The 22,063-nt window shown below is 38.9% G+C and overlaps 1 protein-coding gene across 10 annotated transcripts in view; it reads left to right on the forward strand.

The window, feature by feature from the left end:
- Positions 1-22,063, forward strand: part of LOC140186863 (non-muscle caldesmon-like) — a 239,519-nt gene that overhangs the window by 211,915 nt on the left and 5,541 nt on the right. For 6 of the 10 annotated variants that reach the window (XM_072241551.1, XM_072241550.1, XM_072241555.1 and 3 more), the window contains 6 exons: positions 2,701-2,744; positions 2,841-2,922; positions 7,763-7,906; positions 9,746-9,841; positions 18,456-18,545; positions 21,626-21,680. In XM_072241551.1, the coding sequence (XP_072097652.1) occupies positions 2,701-2,744; positions 2,841-2,922; positions 7,763-7,906; positions 9,746-9,841; positions 18,456-18,545; positions 21,626-21,673 (504 nt within the window). In that variant the 3' untranslated portion in view covers positions 21,674-21,680. Of the gene's footprint in view, positions 1-2,700; positions 2,745-2,840; positions 2,923-7,762; positions 7,907-9,745; positions 9,842-15,881; positions 15,998-18,455; positions 21,681-22,063 lie in introns of those variants that run through there. The other 4 variants (XM_072241558.1, XM_072241559.1, XM_072241556.1 and 1 more) reach the window with 3 other exon arrangements.

Consider the following 22,063-nt stretch of genomic DNA (forward strand, 5'->3'; position numbering starts at 1 on the left):
TTTTCATAGTTTCAATGCTTGTCCATTTCATATATTCAGTGAGTCTTTAAATTCAGCTATCCAGGGTAAAGACTTCCAAAGAGTCACCATCCCCTGAGAATAGAAATTTCTCTGCACCCCCATCTAAAAGGGGCAGCCCTTATTCTAAAGCTCCACCCCTAGTGCTAGAAACTTCTTCTCAGGACCCACCCCGGCAGGCTCTTTCAGAATCTCGTATCCATAAAATCGCCCTATTAACACCAGTGAATATAAGCTCAGCTTTTCTTCATATGTCGAAAACCTGCTTGCCAGGAATCAGCCTAGTGAACTTTCTCAGCACTGTCTCTAATGCAAACGCATCCTTCGTGAAATAAGCAGACCAAAGCTGTACACGGTATTCCAGGTTGCAGCCACACCAAGTTCCCGTAAGGCTGCATAAAGCCATCTCTATTTTTACACTTCACCTCCACTACAACGAAGGTCTTCCTTCCCGCTTGTTGTACCTGCTGATTGACCTCCTGTGATTCATGTACTAGGAACCCCAGATAACTTTGTATCAACATGTTTTGGAGACTCAATCTATTTAAGGAATAATGCATTTATTCATTCAAGCCTCTAACCTTGCATTTTCCCACCTTATACTCTGCCTGTAAACTTCTTGTCCAGTAACCTGTCCTAAACCCCTTTGCAGGTTCTTTGTATCTGCCTCACAACCGGAAAGGCCACCTAATTTCGAATTGCCAGCAAATCTGTCTGTAATACCTCAGGTCCTTCATCCAGGTCTTCGTTATAAGACCAGAAGACCAGAAGAAATAGGAGTGGAATTAGGCTATTTGACCCATTGAGTCTGCTCCGCCATTTCATCATGACTGATCCATTTTTCGTCTCAGGCTCAATCTCCCCATATCCCTTCATGCCCTGACCAATCACAATTATACATTATACATAACTGAATCCCCACTGAGTCAATCCAAAACTGATCTATTTATCCTGATTTACTATATTCTGTCAGTTAGCCACTTCTCTGTGCAATTTATAATCCCCAAGTGTACATTTGTGCAGTAAGTTTTAATGTTGCACATTATCTAATGGTTTCTGAATTCCAAATTCACTCCTCATATTTGTTTCCCTTTATCCGTGCTACTTGTTCAAGTCTCAAAGAACTCTAATAAATTTGTCAATTGTGATCTCGCTTTCATGAAATCACATTGATTTTGCTTGACTGTCTTATGATTTTCTAAATGTACTGCTCTTACCTCCTTAATAGCAATTCCCAGGGACAGATGTCAGGCTAACTGTTCTATAGTTTCCTGCTTCTGTCTCTTTCCTTTCTCGAATATTGGTGTTATATCATCATTTTCCAATCATCTGGAACCTGGGCAGAATCTAGGGAATTTTGGTACTGTAGATTCAAGGTATCTACTATTTCTGCAGCCAGTTCCTAAGATATAAGAAATAAAAACACAATAAACAAACAAGCAAATCCAAGGTTATTAGATATTCTGTCCTTTTCCCCCTGGGATGCATGTAACCACAAAGATCACAAGTGCATGCTAACTGTAATGCCATAGCGTTGCAAACTGCAGCAAGAAACAAACAAGGTCAAAATGGAATTCATGAAAAAAACATTTAAATGACCTCTCACAGCAAAACATTTTTAAAAACAACATTCAACCATCACACAAACTGATGCAGTATAGAGAAAATCCAACCCAAAAGTGGACGCATTTCTACAAAGACTTGGGCGTCTCAATGACTTTGAGTAGCAATCTGAAACTGTGTTTGGTGGAAGGTTGAAGAGTGGAGATTCCTTTATCGGAGTAAATTTGTTCACTTGGTAATGGTAGGGCAGAACGTCACCTAACAACAGTTGGGGGAAGAAAGTAGTGAAGATGGGGCTGATTAACAGTGAGGGGTTACACTTGATCCCAGCATGAGATAAAGGCAAAAGTACAGCACCATAATGGTATTCCCTGTGCGCACGTTCACTCTAACTCCTTTATGGGAATCTGTGAACAGTGATGTTCTGCTACTGGAATTGATGAGTCAGAGTGTAATTTAACATCGATGCATGTTGGAATTAATAGAATAACACTCCATCAAACAAAATACTGCATCAGGCACACCAAGTCGTGAAATTTTTCTCAGCCTGCATTTTTGACATTCCTGTGTGGCAACAGCAGATTGTTGATTCATCCTTTATGATGTATTTTAGTTTGCTGCTTAAAAAGTCAGAGGCATTAAAATTATATATTATGGAAACTGATGAGAAGATACAATACTTCATTACTCTAAAAATATGTTTTAGTGCTGAGGAAACTGTTTAGTAGTTGTGCTCCCAATTACTCCCAGATCCACTATTGAATTGACTTTACTTCTTACATCCTTCACATAGACAAGGAGTAAAAATCTTTACGTTACATCTCCGTCTAAATATAGGCTCTTTAAGTGGTCTTTAAAAGGTGCCCTACTTTTGGTGGTTTGGGGGAGGTACAACGTGCACCTTATCAACGTTCTCCAAATACATTGACACAAAGTGGATATGAAAGCTTTAGTTAAACAATTCCTCTGTATGCTTTCTGTTTGATTTTTTGCTGAATCTGATCAGGTGTGAGTTTGTTAGGGACAATGCAGTGCCTTTTGTCTGTGAATTAATTCTCAGCTGTTCTGTTTTCCAATTCATTTAGTGAATATGTTAAACCATTTTTATTTTAATTTCAGATTGGCGAAAGGGCAGACTTTTTGAATAAATCGGCAAAAAGGAGGTAACGCCTTTATCAACTCCCTATTAGCAATGTATTTTTTTAATGGACTTTTTCTTACTTGGGTGAAGTTCACTGTCAACTTTATTGTATTTGCAGCACAACCACCAAGGTTGCACGCCCTCTACTGGGTGTCTCCAAGATTGACAGTAAATTAGAGCAGTATACCAGTGCAATTGAGGTGAGTGTTCAGCACAGTTATTCAATGTTATTACAGGTTAAGTTCTCCTTATCAGAAGTGTTTCAGACTAGAGGTGCTTTGGATTTTGGAATATATAATGAAAGTTTGAGATTACCATCCTTTCCTATTATAAGTACATGTGCTACCAGTAAGCAGTCTTTGTCTTATACTTGTTCATCAAACATATGTAGGAACAATAAAAATAATTACATACGATTAATGAAATTATAATATGTGCACAGCACAGCAGCATCAGGATCAGCTGTTGAACAACAACAAACAACGGCAGACTTTCAGCTTCCATTTACGATGCCTTGCTTTGATTAAGAGATTACAATACATTATTTATATTTTCCTTTTTTTAGGTTTTATGTAAGGTATAAAAACAATCATCATTGTAGGCTTGTTCTGGTCTTAGATTCTCATCGGTGGCAAGCTTCGCAAACTCATCAATGGATCTCTCTGCTGCTTTGTGATAGACAGAAGCTTTATCTTCAAATTTTTTTAAATCTTTAAAAATTCAATGCTGCGCCTTTTCTTAAATTTCTTCAACCAGCCTGCAGAACATTCACAATTACTTTGAATTTCCAGTTCATCATGATAGATCTTTGCTTGTTTCATGATCAGCATACCGTTAAGCGGCATATGTTCACTCCGATGCTGATGAATCTACTCTTTCTATACATGACCAAGATCTTTATTTTTCGCTTCATGTGGTGTTTTTCTATTTTTCATTAACTGCTGTTCATTATGCATGGGTGGTTACTTCTAAAAGCTGTCTGTGGTGCGCAGAGATCTGCACATCGCCTGGGAACCTTCCTGGTGCCGTGTAGAATTTTCCATTTTTGACAGCATGTCAGAAATCAAAAAAAAATTGGATTTCAGAGGTTTTCAGATTTTAGAATTTCAGATAAGGGGAACTCAACCTGTACAAATTTTCCTTAACAGAAAGTTTTGGGGATTTGAAAAAATTTAAACATTCAGAAGAATTTCTCAAGACATCATGACAATGAAAGGTCATGGCCCAAAACATTGACTCTTTATCCCTCTCCATAAATGCTGCCTGACCTGCTGAATTCCTCCAACATTTTGTGTGTGTGTGACTCAGTATTTATTGAGGATCAGTAAATGCCTTGAGCTACATTGAAGCACTGTTCTCCTCATGGTGAAGGGAAAGTGCTAGATTAGGAGCTCCAGGACTTAAGCCCTAGTGATAATAAATGTTATATGTTTCCAAGTGGATAGGCATGGTGTTAAAACCATAAGATATAGGAGCAGAACTAGGCCATTCAGCCCATCGCATTTGTTCCACCATTCAATCATTTATTATCCTTCCTAGCTACATTGCCCTGCCACTTCCTCTTTGATACCCTTACTAATCAAGAACCTATCAACCTCTGCTTTAAATATACTGAGCAACAGGTGTTATTGTTACTTCCCAGCTCCACAACTTGGGTTCACTCCTGACCCTAGGTGCTGTCTGAGGCTTGTGTGTTCTTCCTGTGAACATGTGGTTTTCCCTGAGTTCTGCAGGTTCTGTTCAGTTCCCAAAGACTTGTGGAAGAGTGGAGCAGTTTGTACTGTTTTGCCCCTAGTGTAGCTGGCTGGCAATAGAACTGGAGCAGCTGAAGGGCAAGTAAAAGTGACCGGTTTACAGAAAAGTATGCAGGACAATGGGGTTGTTCTGAAGAGCCAATATAGACAGTCCATGTCTGGAACTGTAGAGAAGGCTTGACCCAAATGCACAGCAACACTGATGACTTAACAGTAAACAATATTTTACTAATAAACTGCAAAATAATAAGCCACAAAATAGAGAAAGCAGATACTTAACAGGGTAACTGAAGGCTAGGAACAACTGGTTGAGGCTGGCTGATTCATATGAGTGAAAAAGAATTGGGGATGAGAGCTGGGTTTAAATAGGCTGCAGGTGATGATTTAGAAATGAGTGGTGGGTTAATCCTGTTAGCTGGATGGAGACTGGGAGGTGCCTGCCTGTGCATGCCTGACACTCCATAGGCTGAGTGGCTAGGTTCTATCCTGACCCTAGGTGCTGTCTCAAGTTTGTGAATTATAATAATTTATTTACCTACCCAGAAGTTACTCCTGAACTGTTAACCACAATTTAAAACTCTCATCATGTTAGAATGAGTAAGCACACTAAAACTCTTCGAATGTGTGTGATATTTCTTAGCAAGATCTGAGAGATATATTAACAGAACCCATGAAATCTTTCACAACAGGAGTTTTATCCCAGCAGGCTTAGTAAGAATAGATACATATAGGTAAATTATTTACAGCTATTAAACCTGATTTGTAGACATTTAACATGAACTTTTTTTTAAAGATTCACAATGCTTATAAGGAAATATGACTTGGAAAGGAATCTGCAGGTGGTGGTGTTCCCATTCACTGTGCTCTTTGACCACCTTGGTCATGGAAGTCCCATATTTCAGATTCAGATTCATTTAGAAACGAGAAAATCTGCAGATGCTGCAAATCCAAGCAACACACACAAAATGCTGGAACAAAGCAGCATCTGTGAAAAAAACAGTACAGTCGACGTTTCGGTGAAAGAGATACAGGGCTGGAGAAGGGGGAGTCTGATAGGAGAGGACAGAAGGCCATGGAAGAAAGAAAAGGGGGAAGAATTACCAGAGGGAGGTGATGGGCAGGCGAGGAGATGAGTTGAGAGAGGGAAAAGGGCATGAGGAATGGTGGGGGGGGGGGAGGGCATTACTAGAAATTTGAGAAATCGATGTTCATGCCAACAGGTTGGATGCTAGCCAGACAGTATACAAGATGTTGTTCCTCCAACCCGAGTGTGGCCTCATCGCGACAGTAGGGGAGGCCATGGGTTGACCTATCGGAATGGGAAGTGGAATTAAAATTGGTGGCCACTGGGAGACCCCGCTTCTTCGGCAGGTGGAGCGTAGATGCTTGTTGAAGCAGTTTCCCAGTCTACACCGGGTCTCACCAATATACAGAAGGCTATACCAGGATCACTGGACACAGTATGTGACCCCAGCAGACTCACAGATGAAGTGTCGCCTCACATGGACGGACTGTTTAGGACCCTGAATGGTAGTGAGGGAGGAGATGTTGGGGCAAGTGTAGCACTTGTTCCACTTGCAAGGATAAGTGGCAGGAGGGAGATCAGTGGGCAGAGAGTCGCGTAGGGAGCAATCCCTGTGGAAAGCAGGAAGTGGGGGTGGGGAAGGAAGGACGTGCCTGGTGGTGGGATCCCGTTGGAGGTGGCGGAAGTTTCAGAAAATTACGTGCTGGATGCAGAGGCTGGTGAGGTGGTAGGTGAGGACAAGAGGAACCTTATCCTTGGTAGGGTGGCAGGAGGATGTGGTAAGAGCAGACGTGTGAAATGGAAGAGATGTGGTTGAGGGCAGCATTGATGATGGAGGAAGGAAGCTCCTTTCTTTGAAAAAGGAGGACATCTCCTTCGTTCTGGATTGAAAAGCCTCATCTCGAGAGCAGATATGGTGGAGATGGAGGAATTGAGAGAAGAGAATGATGTTTTTACAAGTAACATGGTAGGAATCCTCTCCAGCTCTGTATCTCTTTCGCCAATCAACTTCCTAGCTATTTATTTCATCCCTCCCACTCCCAGTTTCACCTGTCACCTTGTGTTTCTCTCTCCCCTCCACCCACCTTTTAAATCTACTCCTCATCTTTTTTTCTCCAGTCCTGCCGAAGGGTGCCGGCCCAAAACTTTTTCCATATATGCTGCCTGGCCTGCTAAGTTCCTCCAACATTTTGAGTGTGTTGTTCAGATCTGTGTATTTATCACATATATATTGAAATATGCAATGAAATATGTTAACAATCAACACGGCCTACGGATGGGCAGCCTGCAAATGTCGCCATACATTTTGGTGACATTTGTTTCCACAAACAGCTGTATCTTGCTAACATGCTTAACATAATCCCTATATCACTGCAGAGCATCAAGATACTCCCACATTGTTAAATCCAAATCTCAAGCTCCTATCTTCCTGAATATATCAGTTAAGAGGAAATAGGTGATACAAAATATCACTTGTTAGCTCTCAATAAATAATTATAGGAACAGCATTATCTTGAATAATGACTTTCAGAATGAATTTACTGTCAAGGGTTCTGACAATTGAGAAAGGAATATTGTAAGATCATGGTTTGGGAGAGAATAGCATAAATGAGGTTACAAAGCTGTTACTGCAATAAAATCCACAGATATAAAATCAGCTTTGCTGATGTAAAGTGCAGCTATAGCAGTATATCCTCATTACCCAAACTCAGAGATCAGGCTGTGGCCCACAGCTTAATCTTAGGCATTAACAATCAAAGATTGACAGATTAGCTTTACTTGTCTCACGTATAGCTAAACATAGAGGGAAAAGTGTCTTTTGCATCAACAACGGTCTGAGTATGTGCTTGAAGGGCAGCATACAAGAGCATGCCCGCAACTTACTAACCCTAACCTCTACACCTTTGGAATGTGGGAGGAAAGCGGAACACCTTAAGAAAACCCATGTGTTCATAGGGAGACCGTGCAAACTCCTTACAAACAGCGGCAGGAATTGAAAACTGATCGCTGGCACTGTTATAGTGTTATGCTACCATTCCACATCGTGAATCAGTGGCCCACTTGCACTCAGTCTCACTCATTAGTAGAATTAACTTTCAAATCGATTGCCATAGAAAAATCCTCCTTGAATTGATGAGTATTTTATCATTTCTGAAGCTGACAATGTTTTCCCGGTTGAAATTGTATTTAGAGCTGCTACTTTGTGCTCTTGCATAGCCAGTTTGCTTTGAGAGGATTCTGACCACTTTAGTCTCCTTGTAGGTCGCCAAGTCAACCAAGGGAGGCAAGTCTTCAGCCTCAGATCTCCCACTAACAGCTGAAGGGGTGCGGAACATAAAGAGCATGTGGGAAACTGGTGATGTCTATAGTTCTACTTCCCCATCTAATAAGGGCACACCCAACAAGGTAAGGTATCTCCTTGAGGTCCTCCTGCCTTCATAAGATCAACCTGAAATAAAATGTAGGTATGTCTGCAGCATGACACTACATCAAGTCAATGTGCTGACACTAGCATAAAACTGCTCACAGGTTTACTGCACTGCTGTTTTTGTTCTTGATATGGTTTGTGTCCTTTGATTTCTTAAACTCTTTATCCCATGGGTATGTTTTGACATGCAGTTTTGTACATGAGGAGAGCAAACTTGCACCTTAAGAATGCTTGGATGTTCTTCTTTACCTCTTTGACAAATTCAGATTAATTAAAGTTTTCTTTGGGTTGAATAAAATGTTCATTGCTTTAGAATTGGTAACAGGCAAAAATTTAAAGATAATATTCTGTTCCTTTTTAAATATTAATTATAGTGATAAATTGGGCCCAACCATTTGTGTCAAATGGATCAAAAGATGTCAAAGATACTTTGTACGGAAAACGCCTCTGGGTTAAAGAGTTAAACATTCAAAGTATGCTTGATGTCACTGCATCATTTTTTATTTTAAAAATCTTTTCATTGTATTGGGCATAATAGATGGTCATTCCAAAATAGATTTGCCCACTGCTGTGAAATAGAGAAAATCCAAAAATGCCTCCACCACAACTTAAGAAGTATTATTATGGTTTGACACTGCTTGAAATACCCAGGAGTTAATTCTAAACTGTTAACTACAAGTTAAAAACCCCTCGTGGTGTCAGAATTAGAAAGCACACTTAACCACTTCAAACACCTGTGAAATTTTTAAGCAGGAGCCTTTGATCTGGGAGGCATATTTACAGAACCCTGTGAAATCTTTCACCACAGGAACTTATCCCAGCAGGCTTAGTAAGAGTCTATGATAGAAAGGTAAACTCTATGCAGATATTACATCTGATTTATAGATATTTAATATGAAATGTTTTTGAAGATTCACTCCTAGTTTTTAACAGGAATAAATAAATGTAACTATGTGGAATGCAGAATGATGCTTTATAGAGGAAAGTGATAAAAGAATCTCACTCCCTATCTTTTCCATTTATGCCTCCATATTTATCCCCAACGTTTTTCAAAAATTTATTTAGTTCCATTTTGAAAATTCAATTAAATTTTCTCATGAGGCAGTGTACTTGAGATGATATGTACACATTGTGCTTGAGACTGAAACAAACAAGTACTCAACTCTAAAGTATTTAAAGTGAAATTGTTTCAGGGCAGTTCCTAAACATGTTATGTGCTGATGCCTTTGATGACGGCAATTCACTGCATAAGGAACTGTTTTTATGTTTTACCTCCAATTCTTTTTCAAATTTTCTAACCACCTTACAATGTTGCTGCAATTATGTCTAAATACTGGGGAATATCTCCTGAGGTGGCTTTCCATTCTTGGTGTCCAGAATTGTGTAAAGTATGTTCAGGTACTTTTAAGACACTGTGCTTGGCTTATTCCAGTATAACCAGCAGATGGTTCAGGCTGGGTAACAATGCTAAGAATTGAATTATACTCTAGATTGTTACAAAGGGTGAGGCAGCTAACATTCTGAAAACACCCCCAAGACAATTTCATACTTAGTCTTCATTTTTTTAAATTATTTAATTCTTAGCAATGGCATCCCTTGTATGATGTACATTATACAACACTTTCTTTTGCTTGAAAAAGAAATTCATCATCCCTTAATGTGTTCTGAATCTTAATTACCGGGAGTATTTCAGGAAAATCACTTTGGTGAAATTATCTTTTTAACGATATGTTGTGGTGGCAAGCTTTTAGATCTGACTGGAACCTGCATGCAATCACAAAAAGCTTCACAGATTCTGTTTGTGGCTGTCCTTGTAGGAAGTTGCGGGTCTGAAAGTTGGCGTTGCCGGTCGCATCAACCAGTGGCTCACCAAAACTCCTGAAACAAACAAATCACCTGCATCCAAACCCTCAGTAAGTTGCCCACCTCTTCCCTGCCTTTCTCTTATCTCAGGGCCACCTACTCAGGGATGATTCTGGACCATTCGTGTTGAACTGGGACTCTTATTTACAAGGATGCTGTCGGAACCTAAGTTACAGGGAAAGGTTAAATCAGATCACCAAATTTGCAGATGACACCAAGATTGGAGGTGTAGAAGACAGTATGAAGGTGATCAAAGCTTGGAGTGGGATCTGAACTAGCTGGAAAAATGGACTGAAAAAATGGCAGATGGAATATAATGCAGACAGGTGTGAAGTGTTACACTTTGGGAGGACAAACCAAGGTAGGACTTACATGGTGAGTGTTAGGGCACTGAGAAGTGTGCTAGAACAGAGTGATCTGGGAATGTAGATCCGTAATTCTTTGAAAGTGGTATCACAGTTAGATAGGGTTGTAAAGAAAGCTTTTGGCAATTGCCCTTCCTAAACCAAAATATTGAAGTTATGGAGTTGAGACTTTATGTTGCAGATGTATAAGATGTCAGTGAGGCCTAAATTTGAGTATTATATGCAACTTTGATCACTGACCTACAAGAAATAGGTCAATAAGATTGAAAGAGTGCAAGGAAATTTTACAAGGATGTTGCTAGGATTTGAGGTCCGGAGGTATAGGGAAAGATTTAATTGGTTAGGACTTTATTTCTTACAGTGTAGAGGAATAAAGGAAGATCTGATAGAGGTAAACAAAATTATGAGGGTTGCAGACAGGGTAAATGAAAGAAGGCTTTTTTTTTTAACCAAGGTTGGGTGAGACTAGAATTAGAGGTCATAGGTTAAGGGTGAAAGATGAAATGTTTAAGGGGAAAATGAGGGGGAACTTCTTCACTCAGAGGGTGGTGTGAGTGTGAATATGGGTTTGATTGCAACTCTTAAGCAAAATTTGGATAGATACATGAATGAGAGGGGCATGGAAGGCTATAATCCAGATGCAGGCCAACGGACTAGGCAGAATAATTGTTCAGCACAGACTAGATGGCCTGAATAACTTGTTTCTATGCTCTAGTGTTGTATGACTCTAAGACTAGACTCTAAGTAGCTTCTGCTGAACACTACACTCAGGTTTTTTCAAAAACCAAGTGATTCTACGGTCTGAGTCAAATTGTGGTGGTCAGAGCAGAGGTGCATAATGTGATCAGAGTTTTTAGTAAGTCTGCCTGCCAGGAGTGAACACTGGCAACATGTCTGCAAATATGCATGTGTGCTCATTTCCACCCTAATTAATTTGGAAAGGTAGCATGAATTGGTTAAGTTGGGAAAATAAAAGATAGACTAAAATGGAGAAACTTCTAACTCTAAAATTCAATGTCTGATAGATGGCTTCACCTCAATGAAGCTGCAATATAATAAAAGTTTATATTCTTTCCACATTAGTTAAAGAAATGTTTTTAAAACTATGAATATCTACAGCATCAGTTACAAAGAGGCTCTTCATCGTCACATGTTTTTCCAAAATACTTAACTGGATATGAAACAGAATCTTCTAATGAAGGTTGCAATTTATAATACATGTAACATTCATATTTCACTTGCTACATTGGAAGTTAGATGCATATTGTTGCATTTTTCTTCAATAATTGAGGTCACACTTCAGAATAAAAAGCAATTTGTTCTTTATTGAATGTTTCACTTGCACTCTACCAGTACTGCGTTCATTCATGTTCTGAAGGATGCCTGACAGATAGAAGGTTGTGGACTTGCTTCTCTTTTGAAGTTTGACCAGAAAGAGCTATACTGCTTTTTCATTAGAGTATTGAGAGAATTCTGCACAGCTCATCATATGAAGATATTGTTCTGATTTCACTCCCAGTTCTATGCTTCTAAAAATGCATTTTCAGAGACAAAAGTAAAAGCTTTCATTACAGATGATTTTGCTCTGAAAATTCAACTGGAGTGGAGTCTGTCTCATTTTCTAATGTGATTTAGTTCCTTTCATTCCCTGTACATCACACCATGGGAAACAGTACTGAGGTTATGAGGGACAAGAGATTCTGAAGATGCTAGAAATCTGGAGCAATGCACACAAAGCACTGGAGGAATTCAGCAGGCCGGGCAGCATCTATGGAGGAAAATAAACAGTCAACATTTCAGCCTGAGACTCAGTCCTGATGAAGAGTCTTGGCACAGAACATCAACTGTTTATTTCCCCCCATAGATGCTGTCTGACTTGCTGAGTTCCTCCAGCATTTTGCATGTGTTGTTTGAGATTTGGAGGAGTTCGGGGGGCTGTGACTTGAAGGAATAAAAGACAGGTTTTGCGTAGTGTCATAATAACCTACTTACATACTTACTTCCCGTTATGCCAGCTGGCGTTTAGGGCAGCAATGAAGGTCCTCCATCTCTGTCCTTGTCTATCATTACACCGTCACACACAACCGTAGAAGGCTTCTTCATTGCTGTTTCCTAAACAGTTTGTTTGACTAGTCGGGGTTGTTAGCCTTGAGCTGAACCCATGAACCTGAAGGACCAGTGGACCACTCTTAGTCTGGCCTCTATGCCCTTTGACCTGTTTGGCATGGGTGACCCTACCAACAGCCAAAGCACAAAGCCCTGACTCCAGCCAGCATAGCTCCTGGGCAACTGAGACACACGAGCCTCCAAACCCTACGATAAGGTTGTGGTCCCTTGGAGGGTAATAACCTGATCCTAATCCTAATCCAGGATCCAGGATCCAGGAATGATTTGCATTGAAATTCCCTGGAACTGCATCTGTTTAAGGACAGGAAACTCTCAGCAGGTCAGGTGAAGCCTGTGGAGAAGCAATGACTTCTCAATAGAACTGCAAACTGTTAAAAAAAAATAAATGAGATGTCGGAAACGATGGGTGAGATGAAAGGACAGAAGGAAATATCTGTGGTATGGTGGTTAATGTGTAGGTTTGTGAGAGAGCTTCTAAAGTAGCAACACCAGTATTAGTGTTGGATAAGTTGTTTATTCAGTGTTTTCCAAACACCAAAATGTAAAATTGACAGACACAATTATAATTTAAAAATTTAACATTAGGTTCATAAACCAGAAATAAAATCAAAGTACTACTGACCTCCTTTTCCTCCCTCAATTGAACTTTTTCGCAAGGCACCTGCTGTATTAACCAAACCTATTGGCCTATGGCACTGAATTTTTGACAGAGGTCAAATCCTGGTTCTGAAACTGAAGTAGAACAGCAAGAGCCTTTGTTTTACCGCTTGGTCACATAAAAGAGATGGGAGGTGTGAGGAAAGAGGCGGGGGAAGAGAACTAAAGGAAGGGTCTGTAATGGATGGGAGCAGGAAGATGGAGCAAGGCAAGACAAATGGAGATGGCAAGAGAATAATAATGGAAACAAAAGGAGATGTACAGAAAAATGGGAGAAGCAGAATCATTATATGAAGCAACTTGGACCAGATATTGCGACCATAATGCCCTAATGAACCAATTGACTGCTGTTGCTCAAACTTGCAGTGAATTTTATTAGATTGATATAGGAAGCCAAGGACAGAGAGGTTCAGTGTGAATAGGATGCAGAATCAATGGGAAAGATGTGTACTTCCACATGAAACAGGTATTTTACATGGAGCCTGAGCCAGCTATATGTCATCTCCCCCAGTGTAGACTAGACAACAAGAGCAGCAAAGACAATCTAATGAATTGGAAACAGTAAAGACTGTTTTAATGGAAAGATTGATTGAACCCTGCTCAGCATGAAGTGAAGAGGTAAAAGAGCAGGAGTTTCCAAGGGAAAGGGCGAGAATGCAATTAAAACGTGAGCCAAAAATAGAAAACACTGAAAAGGGTGGAGAGGGGAAGATGTGTTTGTGGATGGTATTGCATTGGAAGATGCAGGCAAAGGAGTCACCGTTAGGCACCATCATCTAATTCGTCCGCCATTGCTCTACTAAGGTGGAGATTAAGGTTGTGCAGGCTAGATCAAAAACTGAATGGTTGAAGGGAAGAAATCGTTCTCGAACCTGGTGGTGTGGGACTTTAGGTTGTTGTACCGCCTGCCTGAAGATAGCATGGTCCAGATGGTGAGAGTCTTTGATGATGGATGTTGCCTTCTTGAGTCAGTGCCCTGTGTCGATACAACTGATGCTATGCCTGGTCTCACAGATGAATGTTGATACAACTTGACGATGAAAGGCTTCAAGTGTAAATTATTAAGACATCTTTCAAGAGCAAGTAGACAGATCAAAGTCAATTCAATGCTCAGCTGAAGAGTTTCCAAGCAAAATATTTGATTATCTTAGATATTCACAAGAATTTTTCTCCAATTTCTTATTCTTATAAGTAATGCTTTTCAAAAGACAGACTGTGCAGCAAACATTTAACTAGCAGCTTCTAAATGTAACCCTGATGTGTGGAGGCTGTTCTATACCATCTTTGTGGTATTTGTTTGCCTTTGATCTTGGCCTCAGGTCATTATCTATGCTTGGGACAGTAGCAGGAATAATATATACAGGGAATGGATGTGGCAAAACTATTAATCAAAGGCATTTGCTGTTTCACTTCAATTTTGGAGCTAGGATTTGGTTTGTGTCAAAAATTCAGTGCCATTGATCAATGGGATTTACTAAAAGAGCAGACACCTGGTGAAGATGTGGAACTGTAGGTGAGAAAAAGAGGTCAGAAGTTGTTTGGTTTGGCTACAGTGCTAATTTTAGGACAAAATTTAATGGATTTAATATACTTTAAAAAATCATATCCATGTGTTAGTTTCCTATTTTAGTATTTTGAAAACATTGATTAAAAAGCTTATCCAATTATAATAATGGCAATGCTACTTCAAATGCCATTTCACAATCCAGCATGTTAAGCACAACATCAATGGAATATTAATGTTTACCCATGTATAAAATTGCAGTCTTTACTGCACTGAAATTAGCCCCATATTTATACACTTTACAAATGAACTCCTCCCACACTTCCTCCATTAGCTTGTGTTTCCTTCTCCTTTAGAGTTGCTTCAGGCTTCCTCCACAGAGGTGCCAGTAATATCTGCATCAAGCCCACACATTCTCACCATTCAGTCTGTGAAGAAATTCCTCTGAGATCATGATTTAATATGTTGCTGGCCCATTCGTCATACCAGCGGTGAACTGAAACACCGCCCAACTTATAGAAATAACAGTAGTTTGGACAACCCCTAAGTGTAGCACTGGACTTGGTGGAAAGAGCCACTGCGACCAGTCACTGCATGTGGCCAAGTAACCGTGGCTGCAAGGGGATGGGTTGGGAATTCTGGGCACTGGGTGTAATCCTCTATCGTCCAACCCAATATTTTTTTGTTATACTGGAGGAAACCAAAGTCCCAGACAATCAAACACAACAGAGACTAGATAGACTGCCATTGAGTGAGTATAGACTGAAGTTTGCCTACACACTTCTGTAACATTATGTTACAGCAGGCAGAGTTGATTGGCTGTGAGAAACAGCTTTTCAGAGTAAGACCAGAGGAGCTGAAGTTTTGTTCACAGCATCACCTGAAACTCTAACATTCACTGAGTCAGATAGGTCACTGCTTTTTTTTTAATGGTGAGAGTAAAGCTTGACTTAAAGGGGAATGTGGCTATTATTTCTGCCCTGCATAAGTGCTTCATTTATTAGATAGATAAAAGGCACATATCAAGAGTCACAAGCTCACCTGAATTTGCCTGTGTATTTGGAGGAGGAGGAATTGTGATGGTAATATAGGAAAGTGCACATTTAATAAAAAAGAACCTTGCATATTTCATCTGCATGGTTTTAAACATTAAGGCATAAAATACTAAATAAAACAATTGGCACAATGTGTGCCGCATGGTTAGTTATCATATTCTCCACAAGGGGGAGATGTTATACACCTTAAGTTTTTGAGCTAAGGGATGCAAAGAGCTTAAAAGTTTAAATTACCACTGATCAGTTTTGTAACTTGAAATAATTCATTTGAATCCACATTATGAAGCTGTGCACTTAACTCAAAATGTGTTGCAGTGGTTTAAAACATAAGAGCTTTGTGTAAAGTTTGTTAACCACTCACCTCTCCTATTTTCTTACCTAGTTGATTCCTCCACTCCCTTTCTTTGTACCTTCATTCATTTCTTTCCAGTTGGGCATGTCTTCTCCTTCTTTCTTTCTTCTACTTCTTGGTGGTCAGAGATTCTTGTCAATAATCAGGTAAATCTACATTGTTTTTGTTTATTATTGTTTATCCAGTGCTATGTTTATATTGGGCAGGATCGTGTGTAATTTTATTTTGGTCAACTCATTCAGATCAATGCATACAAAAAGCATTGACTTTAAAATTATTGGATGAGATGTTGGATCTTTCCTCGACTCCTGCAGTCACAATATTTCCACACTATTATCAAAAGAAAAGTTAAAAGTCCTCTGCATCAATTATCTAAAATGCATTGTTGCATGACATCCTTGATTATCCTTCTATCTCCCTTCAGATCTTTTACTGAGGCTGGATATTATATCTTCTGAAGATCTTTGCATCAAGAGATGAGATAAAACTTATCACCTCCAGTTAAGGTGCAGTGTTAAATAGAATGCAAAGATAATTTTGTTTTAATATCAAAAGAGAACATTTGAAATTTAGTGCTTTTTCCTACCTCCCTTGCAGAAGAGCACAATCTGGTAGGTGTATCTAATAGGTGCCACCTTGTTTTTCTGGTCGTATTTACACGAAACAGGAATGCCTCCCCATAAGACATTTATGTCAGTCCTCTTCTGTCACAACAACTCAGCAGTCACTTAGAGGAAAACAAGAAAGTGAGTAGAAAGTTTGAAATGTATTATTCTGTCTAGAGCACACTTTGTACCAAGATAGAATAGTCAAAGATTAAGAATAACAGAGCTAAATGATTCTTTATCGATTGCTCATTTTATTTCAACCAGCATTAAATTTAAACTCAGGTACCAGAGGTTGTTCTCCCTGCCAGTTCTCAGATCTCATTCTAAAGAAACTTCATTTTAGTGATTGTTAAAACTGTCAAGTTTAAAGATCTATCATTCTTTTTAAAGGATTGACAGTAAGTGATGGTGTTTTATTGGGCTGTGTGTCATACTGTGCATTCATTTCAATGTTAAACTAAAGACTGTGGAAATAAGAGGAAGCTTTGCATTTGATAAACTGAGGTAAGTACACCCAATAAGCTCAGTCCATGAACACTACCACATCATTCCTTATTTTAGCATTACTTATTTATTTTGTAACTTACAGTAATTTATGTCTTCACTGTGCTGCTGCAAAATAATTTTTTAGTTAAAGAGAGTGATAATAAGCCTGATTCTGTTTGTGATTCTGAGTTGCCCTTATGTGTTGTGTAAAGAATTAGAGATTCATGCATTTTCTCGCCTGTTCTAAAGTAACTTCTTGACTGTGGTGCAAGGTGTGAAATAGCAATATACGCAGTCTCTTTCATTCATAGGACCCTTAAGATACAGGAGTAGAATAAGGCCATTCAGTCCATCAAGACTGTTCCACCATTTCATCCTGGCTGACTTGTTAACCCTCTCAACCCCATTCGCCTCCTCCACCCTGTAATCTCCCTGTAATTCATATCGATTGTATAACATGATGATAAAATTAAGCATGAGTAACCCAAATTCTAGAGATTAATTAAATCCAGAATTGGGGCAAAAAGTGAGCCATTAACATTGGCTATCAAGAGAGTAGATGGGTGCGGATAAAACCCATGTGTTTAATTAATGCCCTTTTGTAATGGAACTTTCTGAGCCTTAGCTGGTCTGGCCAATGTGAATCTTGATCCATCAAAATAATTGACTCTTAACTGCCCTCTGAGCAGGCTGAGTGAGACACTCAGTTCAAGAACAATTAAGGGATGGACAATAAATGCTGCCCACATACTGCAAACAAATCTAGAAAATATATACATTCTTCGGAAGGTTTTAACCTTTCCATTCTATCCCCATAATGCAGATGCTTACAATTTCCATTTCTTCTACCATATAGGTTATTCAAAGCTTTTCTCTGCAACAAAACCTAACTACTGAGGCCCTTTGCTCATTATTACATTTTAATTATGGAATCATGTGGGTAAATGCCAATCTGGGTGAAAAATTTTACCTTGGGTCAGTTGTCATTTACAATGATAAGCTAATTTTTGTTTCTGCTGAATTACGGGCTGTGGTACCTGTGTTACAATGCCAACTTTGAAATTTTTTGAACTGCACTCACATCTGTTGGAATGATATTTATTCAGTCACATTGTGGAAATAAACTACATTAATTATCTTTGGCTAAATTCACAATGAATGGATTGTAAGTATATTTTGTGTTTAAACAGCAATGTGCACGTGTTTCTTTAGATGCCATAGTTACCACAATATATTGATGGATGTTAATTTGAACACAATTTGCAATTCATCGGATTTCTACTTTAATAAGCACTTGCTTTTAAGCTCCTACACATGGGTGCCGCCCAGTTAACAAAACTGCATTGTGCTTGTTTCTCCTGCTGCACATGAGAAATCAATGATGAAGTTTATCGAACACATCACAAAGTAATGAAAAGATGCACAATGTCCATTTCCTGTGTTTGTCTGATGGATCTGCAATTTCTTCCTTTTTTCTGCCATCTTACAGTCTTTTTATTTCTGATTCTAGGATGTGAAGCCAGGAGATGTATCAAGCAAGCGCAACCTATGGGAGAATAAAACTGATTCTTCCAATGGAAAATCAGCCACCCCTTCTAAGGTCATCGTTGGATAGAAGATATATATCTATGTTCATGCCCATTCCAACTTTTTCTAAGATGCAAACTGTTCCATCCCTGGAATGGCTGTACAAAACAAAAATGTCCACCAGGGAGCTATTTAAATATTATTAGTGATTATCCAAAAACTATACTGAAATTTTTGATCCTAATCCTGTAACTTATCAAAATGAAGAAAAGTTCTGGTTGGTATTTTGTGTTAAGATTAATAAGGAAGAAAGTTTAGAGCAAGAGTGAAATTGATATCAGAATGGATCTTCAGAAGTTAAAAATTCCACTCACCAACACTAGAGTCAACATCAGATCTTGAACCCCAGATGTCAGTCAGACAAGCTGGATTGAAATCTCTTGAATGTGACTGCTTTGTATTGGTGACTGTTGACATTTTACAACCAGCCCAATTCTTTAAGACCATTTGCCCACCTGCTGAACCACCATTTTGCCAAGTATATTATACCAGGGAATAAAGTAAATATTTCAAGACAGCCATATAACTTTTTTCCCATCTATTTATCATCAACATTTCAAACATTAATATCCCTGCTCCAGGGATAGGGGAGAGGACAGAATTAATGGAAAGGAGTGAGGAATATGAATTGGTGGTAAGCGTGGGGTAGGTGAGCGAAATGGATTTGCAAAGGGGAAAAGGGACAAAATAAGTAAGGGAAGCCACATTACCAAGGGAAAGGAGGGGGAAATGATTGGTTTGGGAGGTACCAGAAAGAGGGAGATAGATGGGATTGTAGGGTTTACTGCCATGCATGGAAGTGCTCAGCAGTGAAGGGGGAAATGGTTCAAAACAAAATCAAGGGGACATTGGGAAGTGAACCAAATGATATGAATGCGCAACAGAACAGGAAAGATCAAACTGAGGCAAAAGTATTATTGGGTAAAAGTTAAAGGGGACAATAAGTGATAATGAAGGGGCAGAAGAAGGAGAAAGATGCTGGGAGAACCTTAGAGTGGACAGATAGCTAAAGGGATACTTTACTGGGGAGAAGGTCTTTGAGGCCTTCCTGAATTAGCGTATAGTATAAGGATTTAAATCCCATCATGATCATGTAAGGGTTGAGAACATGAAAAAGTAGTATTGAAGCAGCTAAATTCCACTTAAAATCCTGATGGATTCCAGAAAGATTGATTCAGAAGGAGTTTAACAACCTTTCTAATGTTCCTTTAAGGAATTCACGCAAATTACAAAAATAACTGAAGTATATTAGAAATAATAGTAATGACTATGTATTTGGTAACAAATTTAGCTGTATTAATCCTCCTGGTGAAGGGTACATCCCCATTCTCAGTCCATCAGGTATACATAGATACTTTGAACAGAAAATGCCATGTGAATGTTCCTACCCAACATCACCTTAAGGAACCTGCCAAGCTATTTGTTTCCCTCTATATGCCACTGCAAAGGTACTGAGAGATTTGCACACAGAAAGGTCATGAGAATGTTGCTGAAAACATGACACACTAACACTGACAACACCTCACCCCAGTCTTTCACCTGGCAATATGAAAATTGCTTAGGTACATCTTGTCCACCAGCCAATTACTTTTGTCAGTCATCAGCAAAGTAATGGAAAGATCAATCAATAGTTATCCTCAGTAGTATCTACTCAACTTTAACATTCACTGATGCTAAATGCCGAAGGAAAAGTTACTGCTCTTGACATTAAGATAGCATTGAATCAATAATGCATTGAGAAGCTGTAGCAAAACCCTTTGATAATTACTGGTGTCTTAAACACACAAGAAAATGCCCTGATTGACTGCAAGCCAATTAACACAATGCCTTAATACCTCTGTGAAAAAGTTTCCCAGCACTATGCCCCTAATCCAACAATGTTCAGCTGGTTTTAATTAAAAATCTTCTATTAGGTCATTTTTGGGCACAGTTAGCTTGGATTTAATTTTTACAATCATAAAGCACTGTCAGCCCATAGCATAGCCAAAGCCAATGTGAGTACAAAATGTTAGCCCACTACTGAAGTACAGAGCATCTCCCAGAAAAAAATGCAGGGGTATCTTCCCTAAACTTTAACACCACTGGAACCAAAGTTAAGGCTAACAATATTTTGGGAATCAGCATTGCCCAAAGAATTTCACTCGACTTGCCAGGTCTCTATTGTGACTATGAAAACAAAGCACAAGCAGGTTACTCTGCAATGAATGTCTCATCTCTTGACACCCTCAAACTTTTGCAAGACTGGGTATAGGCTACTCATAATCTATCAAATGCTGGATGGAAAATTGTGAATAAATTGTTCCATCCTGAAAGATGAGCTGGCAAAAACCCCTTCAAGCTTCAGTGCCCCAAGCTGATAAAATTAATGCAACTCAATGCTTCTCTGAAGGACTAAATGAGAGCCAACTCTGTGAACTCAGTAGGAAATGAGTTAGTGTACTGTATTGAACAGAGCAATGATTTGTTTTAATAAGAGAGATGATGTGGGTAATCTTTGGGGAAGTGGAGCTTTCTAGAATTTGCAAGCAACAGCCTCTTCCATCTTTTTTTAAAAAGACGGATTAAAATCATATTCATTGCTAAGTTTAAAAAGTACTTGTAATAAACAGTAGAATAGATTGTTTAAATATTCAAGTTCAATCATTCTCAATAGAACATATCACCGGACTACTAATTTTGTATCTTAAGGTCTGGATTCCCTTTGTAGACTCTGAAATGCTCAGGTCTTTCTCTCCATTCCAAGCAAGTAAAGGAACCTTGTATGCAATTTCTGATCAGACTAACATCAGGACATTTACTGAATTGACAACTCTTCTGGGATTGAATCTATATTTTCAATTTATAAATTTTCAATTAAACCTAACATGAATCTCAAGGTAGTATATGGTGACATATACGCAGTTTGATAATAAATTTACTTTGACTTTGAAATTTAAACTATACTTGGGAAATATACTTAGCAGATCTGACTCAGAAGATAAGTCATCTGAAAACTGATTGAAGGGAGCACTGCTGGGGAGGGGAAGATGGGCACAAAATGGTATAACTTAAACACTAGAGAAAAAGATAATTATTGCCTTTTGTCATACATAGATTACAGCCGGAAGTAAGTTCAAGTCAGCAGAGGGTCACTGCGGTTAGACTAATGGTAAGTGACTTTCAGAAGCACTTCACTTCAGTTTGGAAAATTAACATTATGTTCAGGTACGTGCAATATGTGCACAGTACTATTTCAGTCTATACTGACAGGTACTAATGAATGCTAGCAGCTGAACATTAAAATATTTTATGGTGCTTTCAACAGTGTTTCTCCTGCATCAGCACAAAGGCTGCAAAATCATAAACCTGAGCAAGCAATAGCATTAAGAATAAACTGCACACTCACTCTTCAAAGGGCAACCAAAAAATAGCCACTGTGATAAATGGCTGTCCATGTGTTAGTACAACTTTTTCCTCTCTGTAAATAACTGTATTTACCAAAAAGGTGATAAGTCAAGTGTTTATTTCTCTTAGAGAATATTTAAAAATATT

The sequence above is a fragment of the Mobula birostris genome, chromosome 23 (genome assembly GCF_030028105.1).
Source record: "Mobula birostris isolate sMobBir1 chromosome 23, sMobBir1.hap1, whole genome shotgun sequence".
NCBI lineage: Eukaryota > Metazoa > Chordata > Chondrichthyes > Myliobatiformes > Myliobatidae > Mobula > Mobula birostris.